General features: G+C 35.6%; 2 protein-coding genes across 5 annotated transcripts in view; one reads left to right on the top strand and one right to left on the bottom strand.

Annotated features, from left to right (window-relative positions):
- LOC127865674 (uncharacterized) overlaps nt 1-27551 on the bottom strand; it is a 323557-nt gene that overhangs the window by 155961 nt on the left and 140045 nt on the right. The gene's annotated exons all lie outside the window — the stretch shown is intronic.
- LOC127865687 (uncharacterized) lies at nt 1919-26697 on the top strand. Of its 4 annotated transcripts, none has more exons than XM_052405626.1 (3): nt 1919-1951; nt 12648-12785; nt 23295-26697. In XM_052405626.1, the coding sequence occupies exons 2-3, from the start codon at nt 12698-12700 to the stop codon at nt 24902-24904; spliced, it is 1698 nt and encodes a 565-aa protein (XP_052261586.1). In that variant the 5' UTR covers nt 1919-1951; nt 12648-12697; the 3' UTR covers nt 24905-26697. The 4 variants fall into 4 exon arrangements, with proteins under 4 accessions (XP_052261586.1, XP_052261587.1, XP_052261585.1 ...); XM_052405627.1 differs by lacking the exon at nt 1919-1951 and adding an exon at nt 2018-2033; XM_052405625.1 differs by lacking the exon at nt 1919-1951 and adding an exon at nt 4389-4541.

The raw sequence follows: 27551 nt of genomic DNA, 5'->3' as shown, positions 1-27551 counted from the left end.
GTATGCTTAACAAAAGGGGAAGTACGCTACAAATATAAATCAATTTATAAATCCTGCGTCTTATAAATTATAATTTTATCATCTTAACTGTCTACAGTATCAAGAAAAGATCATGTACTAAAAAAGTTACAGCTATTAGATAATTTGGTTAATTAAAAAAAGACAGAACTCTTAATTAATGGGATTATTATACTTTTATTTAAGTCTAAGTTCTCCATGAAACACAGATTGTGAAGTTTATTATAAACAAACTGCTTTAGGTCATTGCGCATTCCATGAAGGTATCTAGCTCATCTACTGCTGTAACATGTCCAATTATTAAAATTATCATGTCCCTGCAGGTCATTCACATTCAAATTATTTCCCTATCACTGTATTCATTCGGAAATACCCATGGTGGAGTTTAGATAGAAATGTAAGATAAGTTAGCAAAATTGTAAGATACGTTAAATACAATATCAAAAACATAAGGCCTAATACTCCGTCAAACTATATACATACTTATATTGTTATGTAATTTTGACCCTTGTAATATCAACCAAGCACGCAATAGCTGACAGAATAAAATTCCTCTTATAAACAATGTGCGCTAAACATAACATAGAGCGTGTAATATACGTTAACTTTATGTAAGATACGTTAAACCTGTTTGTTGCGTTTTATGCACTAAACAGTGCATCTATTCATTAACAAGACCTTTTAATATTAAGTTGAAAGTATAATACTATGTAAAACACAAAACGAAGTATTCTAAAACGGTAACTTATTCCAGCTATAACCTATTAAATAAACCACGGGACAAAAATCAAGCTGTATATCAAGTTATAATCGACCTGCATACAAAAACTATGGTAATTACCCAAGAACATGGTTCTGTCGAGTCTATATAATGTAAGTTATGCACGTGTGTGGTTTTAAGAATCTAAATAGAGGATTTTGACAAATAGGAAACTGATTACATGAAAACACATTACCGTATCTTACCATAACGTATCTTACCAAATTTTTAAGTTTTTATTACCATCGTAATGTTTGTGGTTCGAATTACAATAAATGTGCTATATCTTGTCATTGTTGAGCAGGCGATTAAGGAATCTTAACCTTTAATATCATAGTTGTGTTCATTTGGATTATTCAGTCGATATATATATAGTGTTAACGTATCTTACACAAAATGTACGCAACAATTTAAAATTCGAATTTCGTACATTTGTGGTGTTTTTATTCTCAAACAATAAGTCGTATTAGTATTATAAACATATGATGTGACCACCGCCAATAAACATATACATATAATTCACACTATATTTACATTATTTCATACCGAATATGTGTTACCAAATGTGTTAACGTACCTTACCGCAGTTTACGGGACACTCATTAAACACGTTATGTGAACATAATGCATGCTTTCAGTGTCAATTGCATATTTTAATGTATCCCAGTTATGTTTCCTTCAGTTCACAATTAAAAACCTTCTCTAAATCACCAGTTAATGATATTTTGTGTCCCTTACACTTTATCACCCATGCGCCTGGGACATTAGAAATATTACATTTGAGAGGTTTATGTCATCAATTATCAACTTAAAAATGACTTTTTAATTCGGTAAAAAGTGCTATGTTCGGGTACCAGCCTTCGTTGTCTGTCGAAAACAGCTACAAAACTTAGCACATTTAGTATCAATTTAAATATATAGGCACGGGACAGCTAACAAATGAAAATGTCCCTTTAATTGACAATGGGCGTTTAGAGGTCATAGACAAATTTAATGGATTAAGAATGTCGCCGTTGTGTTGTCGATGTGGTTTGTCCACCGAGCCATTGGGATTTTAATACCAATATGTACATACCGAGTACCAGCATACTTTAACTACGCTACGCCATTCTGTCCTTTTACTATTATTTGTGACCGTACTGACCCACGTTGAACGAATACTTCCGGTAAAAGGTAAACACAAAATTTCTCGATATAAAATATTGCAGCTCAAATTCACCACCAACGCATTTTTGAAATTTTGAAATTGATGAATGTACGTAATATATAGCATCCAATATTTTGTGTTAGATCTGCATTTAAACAACCCTTCGCAATGAAGTAGTGATAGATATCCATAAAAGCACAGGCAGCAGTATTAGCATGAACCAACAAGGGAGGCAACTCGTGATGTCATAAATCGGCAGTAACCAAAAAGTGGTTCTTTATTATCTCGCTTAACATGTGTCTTAATTACGTTTTAAAGCTCTTTTCTGATTGGATTAAACAGTCTGAAATCATCCAATCAAGAAAGTAGAGACATTTATCTTGCAGAACATTCAGTGCCATGCTCTATGCAAGCTATTTAGAAAATAAAAATCGTATAAACCAACAAGTTCGGAATGTTTTTTTTCGCGGTTATAGACGATGTTCCTTGCTGAAATCAATAAAATATTGCTTTGAAATCATTTATGTATTGGTATTGAACAAGAAAGTGGTCGAATATAAGTGGAAAACATAAGTATTGTGATTAAAATGTGTGTCTGCTACAATTTTACCAGTGGTTACAGAAATTACCAATCGTACAGATGTATTGACAAACAAAGGCCAAACGACCAAATAGCTTTCATATTTCAAGTTTATCCGCAATGAAAGCATCACTTTTTCAAATAAGAAGCAAAATCATACATTTATCAACCATTAAAAGTCAATAACACCAAAATCTTTGGGTACATCCATTTTGTTTTTCAGGAAACCACGACATGTATTATTTTCGGAAACCGACGATCGGTCATTTCGGGAACATCTCAGTAAATTTCAGCAGACAAGTTTTCGTCAAAAATTCTTATGTTTTCCGCAAATATTCTACCACTTTTTTGTTGTATACCAATACATAAATGATTTGAAAGTAATATAACATTGATTTTGGTCAGGTACAATTAATATTACTGCTAGAAAAGTAATCTCAAATTTAGCGCATAAACCATTGACAATCATACTTCAGTTTATCCTTCTTATGATTGTTTTATCAATTACTTTAGCTTCAGCCACCCACTTATTTTTGAAATTATGACACACATATGTTTAAACTTGAGTTAATATATATTTTTAGTTATTCTTATTGAGAAACTTTTATCTTATAACACATTTTTGGTACAAAAATGTTAATTGAATATATATAGTTTGAAAAAAATACATAGGTAAAGATTTACCTAAACTTGCTACACATGTTAAATAAAATGCCAATAATTACACCAAAAATCACTTTTAATCAGTATGTTTTGTTTATTAGTCTTAAACAATATTAAATTTAATGTTTTCATTTCAAAATTATAAAACACAATACATTAAATATTGTCCTATAAAAATGATGACATAACAGATTGTTAGGAAGATATGAACAGAACGTACACAGTATGCTTATTGAAATTAAAAACAACTAAAACATCTTTTTTGTATTTATTTTCTGATCAAAAGTGGTATTTCTAGTTAGACTAATAGTAGAGGAGATATTTTATCAAGAAAAAGCATTAGAATTCGGATTGTTTTGAAGAAAAGTGTGCATTTCATCCATTATTGCCATGGTACCAGTTTTTGGTTAGAAATTCAATAACATTATTTTAAATGTTGCTAAAAAAATCATAAAAAATAGAATTTTCAAAGTAATCCATTAAAACAAAAAGAAAATGCTTTCTTATACCTTAAACATTATTCCTGCAGGCATTTGACATCAATTATCTATGAAAAATAAAATCATTTGTTCATGCTAGCAGTATCATAAATTCCCCCCCACCCATGAGTTTACCCAAGGGCTTCTATATTGTTAAATGTACACCTATTGTGTATGGTTTGACTTTTCAACAACGAATATTGACAAAATTACACAGTTTGAAAAAATAACCCTCGTATAGGTATTATATATACACAAGGTATGAAACGCACTATATGCCTATTGCTGAAAGATTGTGGAACACTGGACGTGACCTTTTTTACCGAAAACACACATGTTCCCATGCAGTTGCCAACAAAATGCAACTGGATTCGTTAAAAGACAGTAAATGCAACATGATTACACAACTAACCAATCTCCTGCTCGGCTAATAACTTGAATATTCAATTAAATTTGACTTTCTCGCTATATGCCACTCGGGGGTTTCATCTACACATGTACACCATTTTAATTTTATAACACGTCATCTGGTTGGTTGTTCTCATTGAGTTGGCCAATGATATGGCGTTTTAGAACGGAGCATTCGATCGACAAAATATGACAGCAAAACACAGACATGTAGCGAGAAAGTCGAATTTAATTGAATATTAAAGTAATTAGCCGAGCAGGAGATTGGTTTCGTCCAGTGTTCCACAATCTTTCAGTGTTAATGATGTATTAAATGGAGTTTAAATAATATATTTAATTTGTTTACCTTTATATATCTTGCACTTGACATCCTCAGTTCAATGCTATTTTAGTAAACTGTACAGCGTGACAAACATAATAAAGCAGAATATGCATAAGCAGCATATGTCAGAATCTGATTATACACAGATCCAATAACATATACCGGTAAATCATATCATGTTTGTCTCTTTCCATTTTCGAACGATACTCAAATGCTATATGCTATATACTATATGCTTTAAATTTGTGGGAAGACTGACATGGCCTACACTTTGTGGGATTGGGGCGGGGGCCCTTAAAGGGGGGAATTTCGCGTCGTTTTGGGCAAAAAGGGGGAATTTTAGAAGATCTTTTCACCAACCATTTAGCACTTAAAATTGCTATCTTTTAATGTAATTTACATAAATATACAATTAATCAAAGGTTAAATAGCACAATACCAGCTGGCAACAAAGGTATAAAATTAAAAAAAATATTTTTTTTTGTTTTTTTTTTGAGGGGGGAATTTTAAGCTGAAATAGGGGAAAAAAGTATACTATTTTAAGGGGGAATCGACCCCAAAAACGGCCAAATGAGGGCCCTGACTGAACTCCAATTTCCCAATATGGTTTCCTTTACGCACATTCACTGTGCAGATTTCTAATTTATAAATATTTGTGTTTTTTTTTATATCTCAAACGTAGTATTTTGCGTTAATTGATACACGCATGAAATTATTTCCTAATAACCATATGATATCTGTTGCTAATTTGAATGCCATTTATCATTTTCGCCGCTCATCGCAATTTCTCGTCTGCTTGCCGCCATCTTGGATGTTTCTAAAAACAGGCGTGCTCAATCGGGATACATCGACTATCATCGGTATCCTCCGCAATATAGAGAGGGATGTGTGGATAGCAACATAAATTTATGCTGATAAAGTCATTAAATCAGGTTGAAAATATTTGCCTTCAGTAGAGGATAGATTTCAAAATGGCGGAAATGTATGTTAAACAAGCTGACATGTCCCAATTTATAACAATCATCGCGTTTATATTAGATAATACTAATTTTTATAAACCCGATAGATAATGTATCGTATGTTGGCTTGGAAATATTTGAAAGGCATACATGATATTAATTCTGTTGGTTTTCTGGATTGGAATTTGAGGTAAATTGGCAGAATTGTAGGTGTAACAATGAGTAAATGGCGTATTTTGTAAGAAGCATCAAATGTATTTAAACATCTTTAAAATATAAATGGAAGTTGCACACTAACAAACTCATGTTACTGAATGGTTTGCAAAAGAACCCTGCTCTACCCAGACTGGCAGTCATTTTAATGCTATTTAAGTTTGAATTTAGGGGAAAAACGGCAGAATTGTATGCGTAACAATGAGTTTATGGTATATATTTTGGACGGAGCATCAAGTGTATTTAAACATCTTTAAAACATAAATGGAAGCTGCAAATTTACTAAACCCATGATACTGAATGGTTTGCAAGAAAAATTGTGTGTTTCTACCCAGTGATTTTAATGCTTTTTAAGTTGGAATTGGGGTAAAATGGCAGAATTGTAGGTGTAACAATGAGTTAAAGGTATATTTTGGAAGAAGCATCAAGTGTATTTAAAGTAAACATCTTTGAAATATAAATTGAAGCTGCAAATTTACTCAACTCATGTTGCTGAATGGTTTACAACAAAAATTGTGTGTTTCTACCCAGTGATTTTAATGCTATTTGAGTTGGAATGAGGGAATTTTTTTATCCAATGGCATATTTTAATATATAAAAAAACTGTTTACATGTATGCTATGTTTACATGTATTAAACTCCATTTAATGTTTTACTACCAGTTTATTATTTTCAGGTTACATTTATGGATAGTTTGTTAACCTTTTCATAAGTTAGAAGCAGCGCTTCCGTTAGTGGACGTCCGAGCGTAAATTACGCCCGAAATGGCAGTCGTACTTCCATAATGCAAATGGTGGAAGTCCCATGTACGTTCAATAATCCGCATGTACGCTATTTCCTTATACACAACACTAACACATGTCAACAGTAAATCGGGTTATTCAGACCATTAACGCCGCCTAAGAGCTACTGTTATCAATGAATTTCTCAGCGAGTGGCAAATATTGATTTTTCCAGCTGTCAATCAAATTCTTCTTGGTAAGCGCCTCAGCCAATCAGCGCTCAGGCAGCCGAATACACCAGGGTTGGCATATTGACCGGTCAATTGAGTATTGACCGGGCCGGCGGTCAATACCCGGTTAAAACCGGTCAATACTGGTCATTACTGGTCAATACTGGTCGATTGAAAATTGTTGCATTTAAACATTACAAAGGAGCCATTTTATATTAAATCAATAATTATTCTGTAATTGATAAACTTTTTTCTGAGTTATTTATTGTAAAACAATCTTTAAAGCTGTAAAAAGTTACTTCTTTATAATTTATGGAAACAGCCTCAAATACATAAGGACTAAGGCAATATCTTTATCTCAGTGTATCACATCTGTTACTGAAGTATTATTACTATTGTAGGTACCATAGCATTTCACTTATCTATTGATATATCTATTTGATAAGCTAGTGGACAAAGAGAACTCTTGTGTATTCTAGGGTTATTAATCTGGCCTCTAAGTTGGTAATAAAATGCATGCAGTGTTATGTCTCTAATATTGACAATTAAGCAAATCTGCCCTTAGGCTATTTCATATCACTCACACAAAAGAAGATTACATTGTACTTGCTAGTAATTATCCCCACGCTTTTTGAAAAAAAGGTGGGGATATTGTGGTGATCTCCGCCGTCCGTCCGTCCGTCTGTCCGTCCGTCCGTCTGTCCGTCCGTCCTGGCCACTATCTCCTCCTACACTAAAAGCACTAGAACCTTGAAATTTACACACATGGTAGCTATGAGCATATGTGCGACGGTGCACTATTTGGAATTTTGATCTGACCCCTGGGTCAAAAGTTATAGGGGTTGGGGTGGGGCCGCGTCAGAAATTATCACTCATTTTTTTAGGTTATTTTACATTTACTTCTTTATTTCTACACCGATTCACTTCAAATTGATACTGGACCTCACCTATGACAATACGGTCAATCTCAACCATGCATGGCCCCATTCCCAACCCTGGGGCGCCCCGCCCACATAGGCCACACCCACCAAAAATTTCCATTTACTATAATTTTTTCATTTCTACACGGATTCACTTCAAATTGATACTGAACTTTTGTTATGACATTAGGGTCAATCTCAACTATGCATGGCCCCAATCCCAACCCTGGGGCGCCCGCCCACATAGGCCACACCCACCAAAAAAATCCATTTACTATAAAAAAAATTTAGGTTATTTTACATTAACTTCTTCATTTCTACACTGATTCACTTCAAATTGATACTGAACCTCTCTTATGACAAAACGGTCAAACTCAACTATGCATGGCCCCGTTGCCAACCCTGGGGCGCCACGCCCACATAGACCACACCCGCCCAAAATTGCCTTTTACTATAATTTCTTCATTAATACACTGATTCACTTCAAATTGATACTGAACCTCTCTTATGACAATACGGTCAATCTCAACTATGCATGGCCCCATTACCAACCCTGGGGCACCCCGCCCACATAGGCCACACCCTCCCAAAATTGCCTTTTACTATAACTTCTTTATTTTTACACCCATTCACTTCTAATTGATACTGAACTTCTCTTATGACAATACAGTCAATCTCAACTATGCATGGCCCCATGATCAACCCTGGGGCGCCCTTGGGTCAAACATGCGGCGTGGGGATACGCGTCGGCCTCTGCCGCGCCATTTCTAGTTTAATAGTTACTTCTTACTTGTTTCCTTTCTGTATTAAGAGGGTTTTTTCCCTTTCATATTAAAAAGTTCAATTGGTATTCAAATGAATAAACAATCAAAGTTCTTGATTTTGCCAACAAATAATGTTACTTTTCCAATTGTGGGTCTACTCTTCTTTTCAATTATTTTATCTTTTAATAATTATTTCTTATTATGTTTTTAACCAGGTTTTCCGAAGGAAAAAACTGGTTATTAGATTGGCGAATGCGGGCGGGCTGGCTGGCTGGCTGGCTGGCTGGCTGGCTGGCTGGCGGAACAAGCTTGTCCGGGCCATAACTATGTCGTTCATTGTCAGATTTTAAAATCATTTGGCACATTTGTTCACCATCATTGGACGGTGTGTCGCGCGAAATAATTATGTCGATATCTCCAAGGTCAAGGTCACACTTTGAGTTCAAAGGTCAAAAATGGCCATAAATGAGCTTGTTCTGGCCATAACTATGTCATTCATTGTGAGATTTTAAAATCATTTGGCACATTTGTTCACCATCATGGGACGGTGTGTCGCACGAAAAAATCACGTCAATATCTCCAATGTCAAGGTCGCCACGACTAAAAATAGATTTTTTTAAAAACAAACTTACAAAGGGGGTTAATTTTGTTTGTTCATTTCAAAAGTTCAGTTTGACTTTTCTCCCTTTATCAGATTTTTTTTCACAATGAAAACCTGGTTTTGTGACAATTTTGTCCCTTGTTATATTTTTATATCAATAAAAAATTAAAGTTTTTTACACTATTTTGTTTAAAAAGTATTTAAAGAAATCAATGCAAGAATACATGACAAGTAAGGATTGTGTCAAAAAGGTGCCATTTATGGCCCTATTATCAGTTTTGGGTGCCCTAACCTGTATAGGTGAGAAGACTGTTAGAAGACTGTGGGGACAGTGGGGTATGAGGAACAACTCATACACAGTAATTGACAGGTTCTTGTTAAATCAAGCACAGAATTATCTGAGCATCATAATTTATTAGAATTGAAAAAAAGTTCAATCAACCAGAAAAATCCAATTGACCAACTTTAACTTATTTGCAAAATTTTCAGAGATTGGCCTACAAATTGCATGAACAGGTATGAAATAGTGGGTATTAATAGCTTAAGACATGATTGGCAACATGTTTGTTATCCCCACGCTTTTTGAAAAAAAGGTGGGGATATTGTGGTGATCTCCGCCGTCCGTCCGTCCGTCCGTCCGTCTGTCCGTCCGTCTGTCCGTCCGTCCGTCCTGGCCACTATCTCCTCCTACACTAAAAGCACTAGAACCTTGAAATTTACACACATGGTAGCTATGAGCATATGTGCGACGGTGCACTATTTGGAATTTTGATCTGACCCCTGGGTCAAAAGTTATAGGGGTTGGGGTGGGGCCGCGTCAGAAATTATCACTCATTTTTTTAGGTTATTTTACATTTACTTCTTTATTTCTACACCGATTCACTTCAAATTGATACTGGACCTCACCTATGACAATACGGTCAATCTCAACCATGCATGGCCCCATTCCCAACCCTGGGGCGCCCCGCCCACATAGGCCACACCCACCAAAAATTTCCATTTACTATAATTTTTTCATTTCTACACGGATTCACTTCAAATTGATACTGAACTTTTGTTATGACATTAGGGTCAATCTCAACTATGCATGGCCCCAATCCCAACCCTGGGGCGCCCGCCCACATAGGCCACACCCACCAAAAAAATCCATTTACTATAAAAAAAATTTAGGTTATTTTACATTAACTTCTTCATTTCTACACTGATTCACTTCAAATTGATACTGAACCTCTCTTATGACAAAACGGTCAAACTCAACTATGCATGGCCCCGTTGCCAACCCTGGGGCGCCACGCCCACATAGACCACACCCGCCCAAAATTGCCTTTTACTATAATTTCTTCATTAATACACTGATTCACTTCAAATTGATACTGAACCTCTCTTATGACAATACGGTCAATCTCAACTATGCATGGCCCCATTACCAACCCTGGGGCACCCCGCCCACATAGGCCACACCCTCCCAAAATTGCCTTTTACTATAACTTCTTTATTTTTACACCCATTCACTTCTAATTGATACTGAACTTCTCTTATGACAATACAGTCAATCTCAACTATGCATGGCCCCATGATCAACCCTGGGGCGCCCTTGGGTCAAACATGCGGCGTGGGGATACGCGTCGGCCTCTGCCGCGCCATTTCTAGTTTAATTTATATTATCAATATTGTTTAATTAGGCATGGAATATAAATTAAAATTGGGGGTAAAGTTCAATCGACCAGTATTGACCAGTAATGACCACTTCGGGAGTATTGACCGGGGCGGTTTTAACTGGTAACTAGAAATGGCGCGGCAGAGGCCGACGCGTATCCCCACGCCGCATGTTTGACCCAAGGGCGCCCCAGGGTTGATCATGGGGCCATGCATAGTTGAGATTGACTGTATTGTCATAAGAGAAGTTCAGTATCAATTAGAAGTGAATGGGTGTAAAAATAAAGAAGTTATAGTAAAAGGCAATTTTGGGAGGGTGTGGCCTATGTGGGCGGGGTGCCCCAGGGTTGGTAATGGGGCCATGCATAGTTGAGATTGACCGTATTGTCATAAGAGAGGTTCAGTATCAATTTGAAGTGAATCAGTGTATTAATGAAGAAATTATAGTAAAAGGCAATTTTGGGCGGGTGTGGTCTATGTGGGCGTGGCGCCCCAGGGTTGGCAACGGGGCCATGCATAGTTGAGTTTGACCGTTTTGTCATAAGAGAGGTTCAGTATCAATTTGAAGTGAATCAGTGTAGAAATGAAGAAGTTAATGTAAAATAACCTAAATTTTTTTTATAGTAAATGGATTTTTTTGGTGGGTGTGGCCTATGTGGGCGGGCGCCCCAGGGTTGGGATTGGGGCCATGCATAGTTGAGATTGACCCTAATGTCATAACAAAAGTTCAGTATCAATTTGAAGTGAATCCGTGTAGAAATGAAAAAATTATAGTAAATGGAAATTTTTGGTGGGTGTGGCCTATGTGGGCGGGGCGCCCCAGGGTTGGGAATGGGGCCATGCATGGTTGAGATTGACCGTATTGTCATAGGTGAGGTCCAGTATCAATTTGAAGTGAATCGGTGTAGAAATAAAGAAGTAAATGTAAAATAACCTAAAAAAATGAGTGATAATTTCTGACGCGGCCCCACCCCAACCCCTATAACTTTTGACCCAGGGGTCAGATCAAAATTCCAAATAGTGCACCGTCGCACATATGCTCATAGCTACCATGTGTGTAAATTTCAAGGTTCTAGTGCTTTTAGTGTAGGAGGAGATAGTGGCCAGGACGGACGGACAGACGGACGGACAGACGGACGGACAGACGGACGGACGGACGGACGGCGGAGATCACCACAATATCCCCACCTTTTTTTCAAAAAGCGTGGGGATAAAAACCGCCGGTTAAAACCGGGGGCGGTCGATTGGTGCCAACCCTGGAATACACGCCGACTCCACGTGAAGCTGTATACAATAATATAAGTGACCTCTGCGCTACTAAGTTTTTATGCTACTAAGTTTTTATTCAGCAATCAAATATTTAAGTCCACGCTTTCCCCGAGGAAGAATGACATGATGTTATTCACGAAGTCTAATTTTTCCATGATTTTCATCTGTACACGCAATACACGAGAAATGTTTATTTGTTGGTAGAATTTTCTTAACTTTCCGTGAATAATACAATCTGGAAATTATTTCGGATAACACGTTTAATTATACGCATTTGAAAATACTTAAATTGAATCATGTATTTTGTTATATCAACGGCCATAACAAATAATGCAATAAGTAGTTAAATAACGTGTTTTGAGATTGCCAAACTATGAAAACATATTGGTCTACATGCATGATGGCCATTAATGACCTGACAAGTTATATCGCAATTCGGAATAAAGTGTACTCTACTACTCTGTAAAATTTAAAGAAAGACGCGCTTTTGTATTTCGAAATTCGCTTTCACCTATGCAAACTTTTCTGAAAGGAGGTACATGTAACATTTTAAATTCAGTCGTTGATTTGTCGTAATTACTAAATATGAACCAGTGCTCTATTCTCTCAAATCGTGTCAATGATTAATGCATGTTTAATGGGAGTTCCCCATCCCACAATCCAATTTGTATATGCACTTGCGTAAAATGGAGGACATTTGCAGACGTCAATATTGGCCACACTTTGTTTTGAAAATAGCAATCGTAATAATACTGGATTATTGGGTAATGGATAGAGTTGGAACATGTACGTATATTAAACTTCTGTAATACAAGTGGGACTACAAAATGTATGTCTGGGACGTCCAAAATTTTAGGCTTGGAAGTCAGAACTTCCGACTTATATAAGCTTACGGAAGCGCTGGTTAGAAGATGATTATGTAACCTTACATTACAGGTTGATGTTCACTTTGATAACCATGCTTTGATACTGGAAGAATAGTCAAAATGCCAGCACGTAAGAAGTCAAGAATTGGGTATAAGAAGAAATACTCCAGTTCTATTAAAAAGAAATCCCCAGTGTTTAAGATTGACGGTATGTCTAACTGTATTTTATATATCAAGGGTTAAGTGCAATACTTACAATGTTAGTAATTTGTTATCTTTTTGGAAGTTGATATATCATATCAACTTCCTATGTCAGCGCTTAGCATTACTGCATAAGCCCAACAACAATATCTTTCCATACACCAGCAATATAGTTTGGTGGCGTACAAGTAAATCGCAATAAAAACTATAAAAACGCATATTAAGATAAAATTGAACATGTGGTCAGATCCACAGGCTGTCGGCGTGGGACCAAGTCCTTCCCCCCCATTTAACCCCCCCAACAAGCAAAGCCATTGGACTTCTTTTTGTCCAATGTGGAGGGCATTAATAGCTCTACTGTTGTCATTCCTGAGGCAGGACCTGTTGAAGATATTGATTGTGATTGGTTTTCTGCAAATGAATTTATGTTTTTTTTTTAGATAGACCATACAAATACTCACTAGATGTTGTTTTGGAAGACTTCATATTTAGCAAACTGAGAGATAGCTGTGATCAGGCTTTAAAAATTGATAAGAACTTTATATATATGACTAACTCTTCAAATTTGAAATATGTAGAACTGTATGACAGTGATTGGCCCTGGGAAATGCCCAGAGTTAAGACATGTAAAGTGTAAGTGTAAATAAAGACTTGACAATTAAAATCATGGTGCATGGGGAACCTTTACCTGACAGTCAGACAATTTATAAAAGAATTAGATGCTCATGCTATTCTATCAAGTCTATTCAAAAAGTGTTTGACATTATCAGTGAATATCATATTTGTGAAGGAAACGCTGAAACAGAGCTTCAGGATCTCATTCCAGTTGGATCTTTTATGGATATATCTGATGGATACAAGTATCAAGGTTACCGTGACTCTTTCTACATCCAGTCAAGTATAAGATCAACGAGATGTGACTTTTTTGTACAAACAAAAGGTAGTCGCTGTTGTAATTGTCAAACTTACCGTCGAACACTTCACAAAGTTTTGAATCGTAGAAAAAGTACCCCTAAAGTTTCTACACCCAAGAAGGATTGTACTTAATGTAAAACATCCAACAACAATCTAACAAAACTGCATAAAATTAAACAGCTGAAAGACATTACCTCCCAACTGCAATTGGAAAATGCTCGTTTAAGGCGTGAAATTACTAAAAAAATAGAAATGAAGGTGTCTGCTTTTCGGAAAGAGAAAGTAAAGACTTGTCTGAATTGATGCAAAGTTGTGAATGGGGTGTTAAAAAGAGTAACCCGGATGAATCTTCATATCAGCGTTTGTTCTGGGAAAAACAAATCAAGTATTCACAACTAAACGACAATCGGGGCTGGCACCCATCAATTATTAAATGAGGCATTTATTTGAAAAGTAAAAGTTCCACGACATACTACACTTTGAGGAATTCAGGTTTTGTAAATCTACCTTCCTAGCGTAAACTGTTTGACTACACAAGTGCTAATGCGCAAGGAGTAGCGTTCCTAGAGGGCAAAATTGACATGCTTATAGATGAAACGGAAGGTAAATATAGTTTTAATTTCTAAATATTTAAAATATAATTTTCAATGGAAAATTGTATCTTTTTTCCCCAATTAACAGGCCAAAATTCCCATTATAATTCATTAGCTCGGCTGTTTTCGGAGAAAACCAGAGGTATTGTCATATTTTCACATGAACCGAGAGATATATTCTTCATCTGTGATGTTCCCCACCTCATAAACACTACCAGAAATTGCTTTTAGACTTCCTATTCTCATCGCAATAGTCTTAAAATGTGGAAAGACAATCACGATATATCATGGATGCATATTGTCAACCTATATAAGGACCATTGTTGTGGCCTTTACAGACTTAGTCCAAAACTGACACAAGAACACATCGATATAACTTCCTTTGGTGCAATGAAAGTTAAACTAGCCACTCAAGTCCTTTCATCTACTGTTGCCCATGCTTTAGAGCTGAAGTATGATGATCATGTGTAAGAAACTGTCAAATTTATTAGACATATGGATAGATTTTTTGATTGTCTATATACCAGGCATCTTGGTGAAGCCATTCAGAATGGTAATGAAAATTTGAGAGCCTACAGAGATGTGAATGACAGTAGATTTCTGTATTTAAAACAAGAATTCCTAGGATACTTTGCAGAATGGAAAAGAAGTGTGGAAAATAGACGGGGTGCGTTTACTAAAGGCCAGATAAATGGAATGATGCTCAGCTAACAAACATTAGACGGGTTTTACATCACTGTAAATTCCGTGATAGAATGTGTCAAGTTTTGCTTAAACCAAGGAATGGAAATTCCATGGTTAAAATCCGTACTGCAGGAAACCATGCATTAGCACCTTTTCGTGGAAATACGAAGAGAAGAATTGAACTTGCTCCGTTAGATGACTCGCCACTACGGAAGACTTAAGAGTATGAAATAGAAGGCCAACCTAACTGCTTGCCGACCTTTTATTGGCTGTTAAGAAAAGGGAAACACTATTTTATTGTTGTTTTGAAAAACATGTAAATAAATAGATGGAATGACATTTGGAAATATAACTTGAATATCAATAAACTTAACAAATTCTGAAGCAATTTTTTTCGATCTTGTTTGCAGTGACTCGATACATGTATATGTAACTGGATAGAAATGAAATTATACTTATAAAATTTGTAAAGTTTTTCAAGGTATACATGTACCAAAATGTCTTTATCAGTAAATCTTAATACATTTGTTAACACTTTTATTTACCTATGTATGCTAGTAAATATAATTTTGCTATATATAATTTAAAAGTTCTATACTTATCTCATGGTGTGCAGCTTAAAGAAAAGTATAATTGAATTTTGATTTAACCAATATTATTGAGTACTTGTTCTTTCATTCTGGATATCATGAAGTTAGGCTTTTCAAGTCTTGTCAAAAGTCCTTCTATTTATCAGAGTTTGTTTTGTCATGAAGCACTTTTCTCAATGATTTGGCAGCACCTTTTTTGTCCCCCATGAGTTGTCTACATTTAAGTTTTGAGTAGAACTTGACCATATGATCTTCCATGATATGTAATTTCCTTTAATAGCATTAATGGAGGAGTCCTTGCTGATTCCACATTAATTCACATTTCTTCTGAGACAAATTTCACATTCCCACATGAATAAGAAGAAATCATTACTCGGGACAACAAGTCCACCACGACTAATGGTTGTTGTCCAACATGAGTATTTATCTATGAAAGTCTTTTCTGAGTTATTACAGTTTTTTAGTTCTACTGGCCGAAGGCCGGAAGAGCTTATGTCATGGCGTGGTTTTAGTCGTCCGTCCGTGCGTGCGTTAGACTCTTTCTTGTTTACGCGATAAAGTCCACAGTTTTCATCCGATTCTTTTTAAACTTGTTCAGTGTCTTTATATTAATGAGGACTCGAAACCTATTGAAAATAGATTACATCAGAGTAAAAAGTTCAGAATTATCTCTCCTTGAATTTGAGAAAATTGTGAAATAAGGCTTGTTTACGCAATAAAGTCCACAGTTTTCATTCAATTATAACCCAACTTGCACAGTGTCTTTATCTGAATGATGAGTCAAACCCTATTAAAAAAAGAGCAATATCGGAGTTTTAAGTCCAGAACTATCTCCCATTGAATTTGAGAAAAAAATGAAAATTCAGTTTTTTTTATGTGATAAAGTCCATAATTTTCATCCGATTCTTTGCAAACTTGCACAGTGTCTTTGTATCAATGTGGACTCAAACACTTTTCTAAAAAGAGCAATAAGTCAAGTATGACTTCCCCTTGAATATGAGAAAGTTTTGAAATCCCGCTTGTTTACACAATTAATTCCACAGTTTTCATCCAATTATCTCCAAATTTGCACAGTATCTTTATATCAATGAGGACTTGAAACCTATTGAATATGAGCAGTATCGGATAAATAAGTACACAATAATCTCCCCTTGAATTTGAGAAAATTCTCCTTGTTTGCACGATTAAGTACACAATTTCCATCTTATTCTTTCCAAACTTGCACAGTGTTTATACAATGTACCAGTAGAGCGATTCAGACCCTCATGGGCCTCTTGTTTTAAAAGACTTGTGATGGCTTCTGTGTCTCTTGCATGGGTCTTCTTCAACTGGTACAATACATATCCACTTATATGAAGAATCGCAGACTGTTCAGTATCATTCAAAGGTGTTGTAATGCCTTTTGTATTAGGTATTTTGTACATAGATGCCCTATTTTCTATTAGATCTGTTAGTAACTGACAGTGTAAAACTGCAATGAACTGTCTAGTAGGCATTGATCCAACAGCAACTTGACATATTTTGGATATTTTATCTAAAGAATCCTCCTGATACATGAGTTCATGGAATTTTTGTAAGAGTGATTCACTAGTACTACTTTCACCTGAAGCCTTGAAAACCTCATGATACATACATACATGTAGGTTCAAAATGACTAGCTAGTTGACTAAGAACATCTTTATTTTTCTTGAATTTTGTGATGATATCTATTATATTTCCTCCATTAACTGAGCGTTTCATGTTCCGAAACTTGTTTTTACTGACATTTTCCAGAGATTGAGCAAAGACACTTGAGAATGTGTTTGAAAACTGTGTACTGCCAAGATTGAAAGGTTCAGCTCTGTCTGTGCTAGTGGTGCTTTTTCGATATGCAAATACTGAAATCTAATACAAATTTGTATATAAGTTTTGTTAATACGAACAACGTAACTGAGATGTTTTTCACTGTAACCAATATATGAAGTGAATATTAATGAGATATGTATATTTTTAGCTCATCTACTTTTTGAAAAAGAATTATGAGCTATTGTCATCACCTTGGCGTCGGCGTCCGGTTAAGTTTTGCGTTTAGGTCCACTTTTCTCAGTAAGTATCAATGCTATTGCACTTACACTTACTTACTATCACGAGGGGACTGGGCAGGCAAAGTTAGATAACTCTGGCGTGCATTTTGACAGAATTATGTGCCCTTTTTATACTTAGAAAATTGAAAATTTGGTTAAGTTTTGTGTTTAGGTCCACTTTATTCCTACAGTATCAAAGCTATTGCTGTCATACTTGCAACACTTATTAACTATCATAAGGGGACTGTGCAGGCAAAGTTATGTAACTCTGGCTGGCATTTGGATGGAATTATGAACCCTTTATACTTAGAAAATTGAAAATTTTGTTAAATTTTGTGTTTTGGTCCACTTTACCCCTAAAGTATCATAGATATTGCTTTCATACTTGGAACACTCGCAAACTATCATAAGGGTACAGTAAAAGGACAAGTTGCATAACTCTGGTTGTCATTTTTACGGAATTATGGCCCTTTTTTGACTTAGTAACTTTGAATATATGGTTAAATTTTGTGTTTCGATCCACTTTAGCTCTAAAGTATCAAGGCTATTGCTTTTAAACTTCAAATACTTTTATGCTATCATAAGGTTACTGTACCTGGCAAGTTGAATTTTACCTTGACCTTTGAATGACATTGACTCTCATGGTCAAATTATTAAATTTTGCTAAAATTGCCATAACTTCTTTATTTATGATTAGATTTGATTTATACTTTGACAAAACTACTCTTACCTGACATACCATAATAGACTCCACCCAAACCATACCCCGTGCCCTCCCCCCCCCCCCGAATCCTCCCCCCCCCCTCCGCGCCCCTAATTTTTTTTAAGATCATCTCACAAAGTACCACCACACCCTCACACTATACCCCCCACCCCCCCACCTTTTTTTTTGAAACGGTTAAAAAACACAAATATTTATTTTTATTATTTTATTTTTGAAATACCGTCCAACAATCGCACCCAAGAATCCCCTACCCCCACACACCCCCCCCACCACCCCCGATATTTTTTTTGCATTTTTTTTCGCATTTTTGGAAGATAAGGTAATAAATGTCCACACCCCCACACTATACACCCCTTTTCACTCCACCCCTCCCTCCTTTGTGATTGAAATTGAGAGTCCCTTCACCTTTAAAAAAAATAGATGAGCGGTCTGCAACCGCAAGGCGGTGCTCTTGTTGAAAATGCTTCAGGCTACATTGTATTCTGGAGTGAAATAAGTTTTGTATTGTGACACGCTGTATTTTCACCTTGACTTGTATACAAATTCAGAATTATAAGTATTATTCATCATTTTGCAAAATAGTTAATGTTCAGGTGTGTATAATTGTATAGATATGTACATATGTATTTGTATATACAGAGAGATATATGGAGATACTACATTTATACTTTATAAATATCTTCCTAAATCTTATGTGAGTATTTAATATTCGCTTAGTAAACAAATCCCTATGATCACGTATATTTTCGCTTTTCGTATAGGTGGTCAACAGCTTTTTAAAATGGGTAACATTAAATATTGAATAATAAATGACGTGACAATCGGGATTTAAATTACCGAGGTCAAATACCATCTCGGTTAACACCGTTCAGCTATTACGCGTTATCGTTAAAGTCAATAATTATCGTCTTTTCTGACCGGATTATCAGCCACGACAGCATATTTATTGCAGTTATTTGATGTTTGCGTGGAGTTGCGGATACCGTTAATACACATACCTGTTTAGAAGTAATAATTGAGTTTAAGCCCTTATCAAATGTTTGTAAAAATAAATAAAAAAGTTTCGAATAGCTGTTCTGCTTACTCACACCAGGTAGTGATTACTTAAATTTAACATGGTACATGTAGTTTTCATTATCAAAGTTGTTTAAGAGGCTCAGTTTTCTGTCAATGACGGTTTAATAACATGAAACAATAAATAACACAATAAATATCAAGCATAAGCAGTGACACGGTGTAGATGCATATCGGTGGCCTTTCTGTCAAAATGCTGCCTCTCTGTTCATTCTCGGTTGCCTCTCTGTTGTAAACATGAAAAATGGATGATCGTTGTTCACAAAACAGATAAGAAAACCTAAAATTAAAACCCGTAAACACATTTTGTGTGTGCATAAAAAGAGGTGGTTCATGAGTTGAAGCATATATCCAGCTACAGGTTCACAGTACTCCGCAGGTCCAAACACTTACAAATGTATCACAAACTCTATCAAAGATGGAATGATGACGAGGATGGTGGAACAATCGTGCATACACGCCACTTTGATGACTTTTTGACATAGCTTTTCCGTAATATGTCAAATATCTAATGTCATGGATATCATCTTTATGATCAAAACTTTATGTTCAATGTACGCTTAATAGTAATTTTCGTCAATTTTTACTATAAAATCCCTACTTTAGCTTTCGTTGTGGCACGGAAAGCCTCTCGATTGGCTCACTTTTCTGGCACGGGAAGCCAATTCAAATTTATGGCTTTAAAGCGGCGCAATAGGGGGAATTGTGTTTCTGACAAACATCTCTTGTTCCTGATATAGCTATACATGGCTATAGTAAAACCTTGTTAACACACGAGAGGCCACATTTATTGTCCGATCTTCATGAGACTTTGTCATAAGATAATGCGATTCATTCCAATAATATATTGGACGAGTTCAAAAATGATGCCAGTTGGTTGAAAAACATTTACACCAGGGAGCGGGGCATTTTTAGCTCTTCTGATTACTCATGTGAGCTATTGTGACCGGTCTTCGTCCGTCGTCTGTCCGTCCGTCCACATTTGTTCGTAAACAGTGACCGCAGGGTTGTCATTATTAACCGATTGCCGATCGAATGCATCGGTTAAAATCGCCAGAAAATCGGTTGTTTTTCCCGAATCTTTAAAATTCCGATCGGAAGTTTTGATCACGCAAACCGACAATAATTGACGAGGAATAACTGTAGTATAGTAGAGCGACGCCCGGTCATTCAGTCAGTCCGTTAACTCCGCCTAAGAGCTACTGGTGTCAATGAATTTCTCACCGAGTGGCCAATATTGATTTTTCCAGCTGTCAATCAAATTCTTCTTGGTAAGCACGTCAACCAATCAGCGCTCAGGTAACCGAATACACGCCGACCCCACGTGAAACTGTATCAAATAGTTGTACATTTCACAGATTATAACTGACCGTATCTCAAAGAATGTAGCACTGTAGAGCGTAATTAACTACCGGTAGTTTTTTTTATTTAGAAAAAAGTTTCCACATATTAAAAAATGCTCTTCGATTTTCTACCAAAATAAAAGATATTAGCGACCTCTGCGCTACGAAGTTGTTACTCAGCATCTAAATATTGAAGTCCACGCTTTCCCCGAGGAAGAATGACGTGGTGTTATACATGAAGTCTAATTTTGGCATGATTTTAAATAAACACGAAATAAACATATTTCGTGAACATATTTCGTGAGAATGGTACATGGATGGGTTTAATGCACACTGGTCACACAATGTTATGCATATAGGTTTACAAATATAGGTATAATTACATATTTCTGACCTTATTTTTTGTAAAAAATGTATTTCTATTTAACACTACATATATATGACATTTTTTCTTATTTTAAATCATGTTAAACAATACATGGCTAGCTTTCTTAATACAGTTTTGTTTGAGCTATTAAGTAGTTTAATAAACTTGAACATATTTGGTCGGATTCTATAATATTTCGGAATTAATGCATTCCTAACATCATTATAATAAGGACATTTAAGAACAAAGTGAAATTCATCCTCGATGTCATTAAGTTTACATAATATACATTTGCGTTGATCTCTGTCAATATTCTAATATTGTAAAAGTTAAAGAAAGACGCGTTTTTATTATCAGAAATTAACTTTTACTTTCGCAAACTTTTCTGAAAGGAGGTACATGTTACAGTTTAGAGTGAGTCGTTGATTTGTCGTAATTACTACATATAAACGGTTCTCAATGCTGTCAAATCGCGTCACGTGTTTCACGCATGTTCAATGGGAATTCCCCAATACCATATTTCAATTTGTATATGCACTTGCGTTAAATGGCGGACGACATTCATCGTCAATATTGGCCGTAATTAGGTTTTGAAAAAAAAGAAATCGTAATAATACTGGATTATCGGGTAATGTATAGAATTGGAACATGCAAAGATCTATCAATACAATATGTTTTTACATTTTACAGTATACTAAAGATGTGAAAATCTTAAAATTTTCTATTCTTTTTAGACCTCATTTTTACTTTTTATGCTCTGAGAATAGCTGTATTTTGTCCCTAAAATGTCTAGAATTCGTTTTCGGTTCGGGGGCCCTGGAGCTACAAGGGGGGAAAGGCGGCCCACTTGACCCCGGCCCAAGCGGTTACTCTTCAAAAATAATCCTGTGTTTACAATCATAATGACAACCCAGAAACACTCTAGAAGCCACATTTATTGTCCGATCTTCATGAAACTTGGTCAGAAGCTTCGTCTCAATAAAATCACGGTCGAGTTCGAAACTGGGTCGTGCCAGGTCAAAAACTAGGTCACTAGGTCAAAAAAGGAAAACAACTTGTAAACAATTTAGGAGTCACATTTCATGTACAATCTTCATGTAATCTTCATTTTGTCAAGATGTTTGTCTTAATGATATGTTGGTTGAGTTTAAAAGTGGTTCTGGTCCGTTGAAAAACATGGCCGCCAGTGGGCGGGGCAGTTTTCCTTATTTGGCTATAGGGAAACCTTGTAAACACTCTAGAAGTCACAATTTTTGCCCAAACATCATGAAAGTTGGTCAAAACATTGGTTTTATTAGTGTGAGCGTTAGCACATAATTAATGCCATAATTATTGCCCTTAGATTGTCCAAATTTTCATTATATTATACAAAATCCTTGTAAACACTCTAGAGGTCACAATTTTGTTTCAGATTTTATGAATCTTGGTCAAAATATTTATTTTTGTAAGCAAAGTTTGATGTTTGGTAAGGGGGGGTCAACTCAAAATATAGGTCACCAGGTAAAATCTTACAAAAACAAAAAACTCCATACGCCAGAGTTTTGGTTCAATAATGATGAAACTTGACCAGGATGTTTGTGAGGACAATATCTAGGTCAAGTTTGACGTTTGGTAAAGATAACATGAACCGACGCCTCTCAGGTGAGCGAACTAGGGCCATCGTGGGGCTCTCTTGTTCCTTATACTCACATGTATGGCTATAGTAAAACCTTGTTAACCCTCTAGAGGCCACATTTATTTTCCGTCATGCAACTTGGTCAGAAGGTTTTTCCCAATGATATCTTGGACCAGTTCGAAAATGGTTCTGGTTTCTTTAAAAACATGGCCAACAGGGGGCGGGGCATTTTTCCTTATTTGACACATGAGCATACAATTTACTCACAAAGTGTTTTATATGTTTGCATTCGGTTTGTTCTTGCACTTTTTGCACGTGTGTAATAAAACGAGAACAATTTACTTAGTGAGGTGAGACTGAATCACTCGAAGGCGCATCTAGTACAGAAATTTAATTATTCTGTGTCAGGGTATTTTCATTTTTCATGAAAAAAGCCACTCATGTCAATTGGCGGGCTGTATTAAACATCAAAATATCTTTTTACTATGATTAGTTTAAAGCAAATGATTTAAGAATTCATGATACGAACATTCCTTATTATTTTTCAGAGGATGACTTGGAAGAAACGGACCATTGCTCAGCATATTTAATCCAGGCTAAAAGCTCCGATCCCTTCAACAAAACCACTTATCTAAAAATGGACACTGCCTCTGATAACTTTGAAAACCATATTAATGAAAACACACAATATTTTCAAAATTTTAACACAATGGGTGATGAAAACGTGGAGCCTGTGTCTGATTGCTTTAAAGACAATATTCGGACACTTGGCCTGAATTCCTCCGTGTTTGTCCCAGAGGTTTATATCAAAGTTGAACCTGCCTCTGAATACCCTGAAGAATATAATGTGGTATCACATATTGAATCTCACAATGAAACGTCTAAGCGTGATATGGAAGTTATGAAGCATGCCTGTGTGGATACTAAAGACAATTTTGCGACAGCCTGCATAGATAACATTCCGAAACCCACAGGCATTAAAGAAGAGCCTAGCTCTATGAACTTTAAAGACCACATTTTGATTCATGATATGAAACCTCTAGATAATCCCACATTGTCTGCCATAAAAGCAAATGCTTCGTCTTTGGGCATTATTAAACACATCGCGGCGAATCCGAAAATGAATCTCGCAGGGAGTATCATTAAAGTGGAGCGTAGCTTGACTTACTCAGATGACCATAGGGATACATACAGCATGAACACTGGGATACTGGGGGCTCGTTCACCAATGCATAATGCAGACAATTATGTTAGAGACACAGAGAAGGACTGTGCAAACTCAATCAGGCGTATTGTAGAAATTAACAACGATTTAAATTACCATATTGAGACAAATGGTGTGGATACGTCCGAGATGGACTTAGAGACTATTGAAGAAATAAAACAAGATATTGAAAATTTAGAGCGTGAAGAAATCGATCATAACGCTGTTTCTTTTTTACAGCTACAAAGGGAAGTTAAAGCAAACATCAGTGAGGATTTTCTAGTGCACGCAGACAACCGCAAGCTGTCTTTATTTCAATTGTATACAAAAGGCGTGGCTGCAACTGTGAAACTTTCCATTGAGGTTCACTGTGACTTCAGTTGCAATATGTTTGTGCATAGACAACCTGTTCCCCCAACTAATGGAATTTGGGCTGGTTTGCCTTTGCTCTTTGACAAATGTCCATACATCATGGAGCTTTGTCGGCGCGTTCAACTGCATAAAGTTTGCCCGGGAAATCCGGACGAAGAATTTGTTTCCTTTTTACCGATCGGAGATGGACTTTATAACTCTAACTTGGCTAAGCCCTTGCGCGTATTTGAGGGTAATTTTAACGTGTCATTGGGAAAGACTGTCGATAAGAGTTACAGCAGCACTATCAGAACATCCAATTGCCAATTGCTTGTAAGAGAGGCCGATCAATGTATCAAATGTAAGGAATACAGGAGCTCTTTGATTAATAGGAAACAATGTTTAGCAGAAACGGCTGATCCCAATGGATCAGAAATTAAAACCAAACATGATATGATGATGAGTGCAGATGACATGACTAAAAAGCTACAAGAACAGAAAGAAAGGATAATGTATCTCAAACGTGAACTTAACAAACTAAGAAAAAGGTGCAGTAATAACAAGCGATCAAAATCCGCAACTAAAAAAGTCGTATGTGTATAGAAGTGGTAGATAGATACATACATATTGTATATATTTGAGGATGTATTTTGCATGACAAAAGAAAGTAAATCTAAATATACAATTAATGCTTAAGCATGGAATAGTAAAGACACAATTCATATGGGTGTGAATTTCTGTATTCTATTTGCTGGCAAAAATGATTTTATATTGTTGTTGAATATGATTACAATCTAAGCTTCTATAATCCAGTTGCGAAAGTAAAAAAAATGTGTTCATTGTCTTCAAATGTCTGTGACACAAAACTCACTCTTGTTAATTGTATCTTACAATAACACCTCTTTTTGTATATACATACATTTATAATTAAGATATGGGAAAAAATAAGAGTTTGTACTTAAAGCGAAATTATGCGATTTTATCAAGTACTAGTATTTATGAATTTATACAAAATGTGTAAAAAACTTATGATACATATATTGCAATATAAATTTAAATAAAAGTTAAAAAGAACATGTGTCGAAAAAAGCGAAATAAGCCAGATATTTAATTCTGAAATCGAAAATGTCTGTACAGTCGAATTCGCCAGCATGTATATCATGCATGTACGATGTGAATCTAAATTTAGTTTAACGGTTCATTTTTGACGATGCTGTGGAGCAGCTCGTCTAAGTTATCATACCATGAAAAAATCTTCACAATGGCGACGTATGTTAAAGACCGAGCCAGTCCGATTGAGATAGCTCGATTTTTCTAATCGGCATACCTCGCTGATTATCATTGATAAAGGTAAAGGAAGCTCAGCTATAAATATGACAGCATATTCTGGGAAAAAGATTTAATAATAGTTCGAAAACGTTAATTTTAAAACAGTTATATTCAATCCATTATATGTTTATAGATCAATGAAACAAATAAGCATTTTCTGTATTGTAGTTTACATTTTTCGTGATTCTGAAAATAAATTGCGAATGAAAACGTGTATAATTTACGTTTAACGCGATCATGAGTGTAAAGAACACGAATTATTTCGAACCTGACATTTGTAAACGTTAAAGCGAGTATGGTATATAAAAAGCATAAAAGCCGTGCGACATATATGAAACTCGCTCTTATGCGTGCTCTCTCATTTTGCATACAGTATTTAATAAACTTTTCAAACAGAATTTAAAGAGCCACATCAGTGCACACACTATGTTTGATAATTCATTCGTTTGTTGGATATTGTTTTCTGTTTTAAACACATATCGCGAAGATTTAGTTAACCTTACCATGTGTTCATGGGCGAACTCAAGTATTCAATATACAGAAGTGAAACTCCAGCTGCTGGAGCAGTATTGAGTTTTCATTCAAGTCGTATTCGACTATGTGCTCAAACCTACTTTCGGGAATCATCATGGAATTATTGCCGTACTTAACGAACAAACACGCCTAAGCTTATTTAAAAAGAGAAAAAACAATAATCAAAAGAGAAAAATTATTTGTTCATGCACATGGGCATGTGAAATCACGTCCGTACCCATAACATCATTAACTTACAATGTAGCAAAGGAAACAACAAAATATAAGGTTATACATGTGAAATTAAAGAGCATGGTGTAATTAAAAAGCATGTCAAGTTTTGAATATATCTGCTACATAACGTAATGTTATAACCCACAAACATTTTACTGTAACAAAACGTTTTTTTAAGATAAGTGGTACAGAAAATACACGTCGAAAATCTGTTTAAAGATATTTCTTGTTATATTTAATCGAGAATGTAACCCGCCTCCCAGTTTCACTGAATGGGTCAAGTTCCCCACGGGTACTACTTCCCCGTACCCCCCCCCCCCCCCCCCCCCAAAAAAAAAATAATAAATTGTTCGTACCTAATTGTGTTCGTACCCAATTCGTACCCAAATTATTTTTCTTACCGAGTTTTTTTTTCGTGCCCAATTTTTTCCGTACCCAATTCTTTCTGGCATAATTTTTGTACCCAAAATTTTCGGAACCATTTTTTTCGTAGCCAAAACTGTCGTACCCACATTCACAATTATGGTGATGTAGATAAACTTAAATTGATTCTTTTATAACCATCCTCTTCAAAAGCATCGTTACACCAGTACTGTCAGTACTTTGATAAATTCCTGCAAATATATATTCATACGACACGACATCCTATTAAAAAGACGAATGCTTCGGTTATTGTAGGAAAATATGTACGAAATATCTTCGTCACAATCGGCTCTGGGCGCTAATTTGTCTTTGCTGCATTTAATGAAATTCGTCTTAAATGTATAATTTTTCTTGCCTATTTTGTGTTATTGTACCATATTTTTATCAATATATTACAATTTAACACATATAAAATCGTATAATCTCGCTTTAAAAGTGTATGCCGATGCAACAAAGGCTAAATTATTTTCATATAAGATATTTTCTAAGAAACAGGACAAGTCTAGAGAGGCATTGGATATGTTCTTATCTATTCAGTCATGAATATGATTACATGAAGGTAAAACTCCATAATATGTTTTTTTTTATTTTGATAAACATCATTAAATATTGTCAAATACATTAATGAACTACGATATGACTGTTAAAAGTGAATTTTTATAACACGATTAATCTTTTCACGACATGGGTATCAATGTTTGCTAGATGTTTACTACTGAACATTCCGATAAATGTGGTTGCCTAAATATAT

This window comes from Dreissena polymorpha, chromosome 2 (genome assembly GCF_020536995.1).
Source record: "Dreissena polymorpha isolate Duluth1 chromosome 2, UMN_Dpol_1.0, whole genome shotgun sequence".
NCBI lineage: Eukaryota > Metazoa > Mollusca > Bivalvia > Myida > Dreissenidae > Dreissena > Dreissena polymorpha.
The sequence above is the reverse complement of the archived record's forward strand: the minus strand, read 5'-3'. Positions and strand labels throughout refer to the sequence as shown.

Coding starts and splice junctions, on each gene's coding strand:
- LOC127865687 (XM_052405626.1), top strand. CDS start 12,698: ATGCCAGCACGTAAGAAGTCAAGAATTGGGTATAAGAAGAAATACTCC. Junction 12,786..23,294: donor CCCAGTGTTTAAGATTGACG/GTATGTCTAACT, acceptor ATTATTTTTCAG/AGGATGACTTGGAAGAAACG.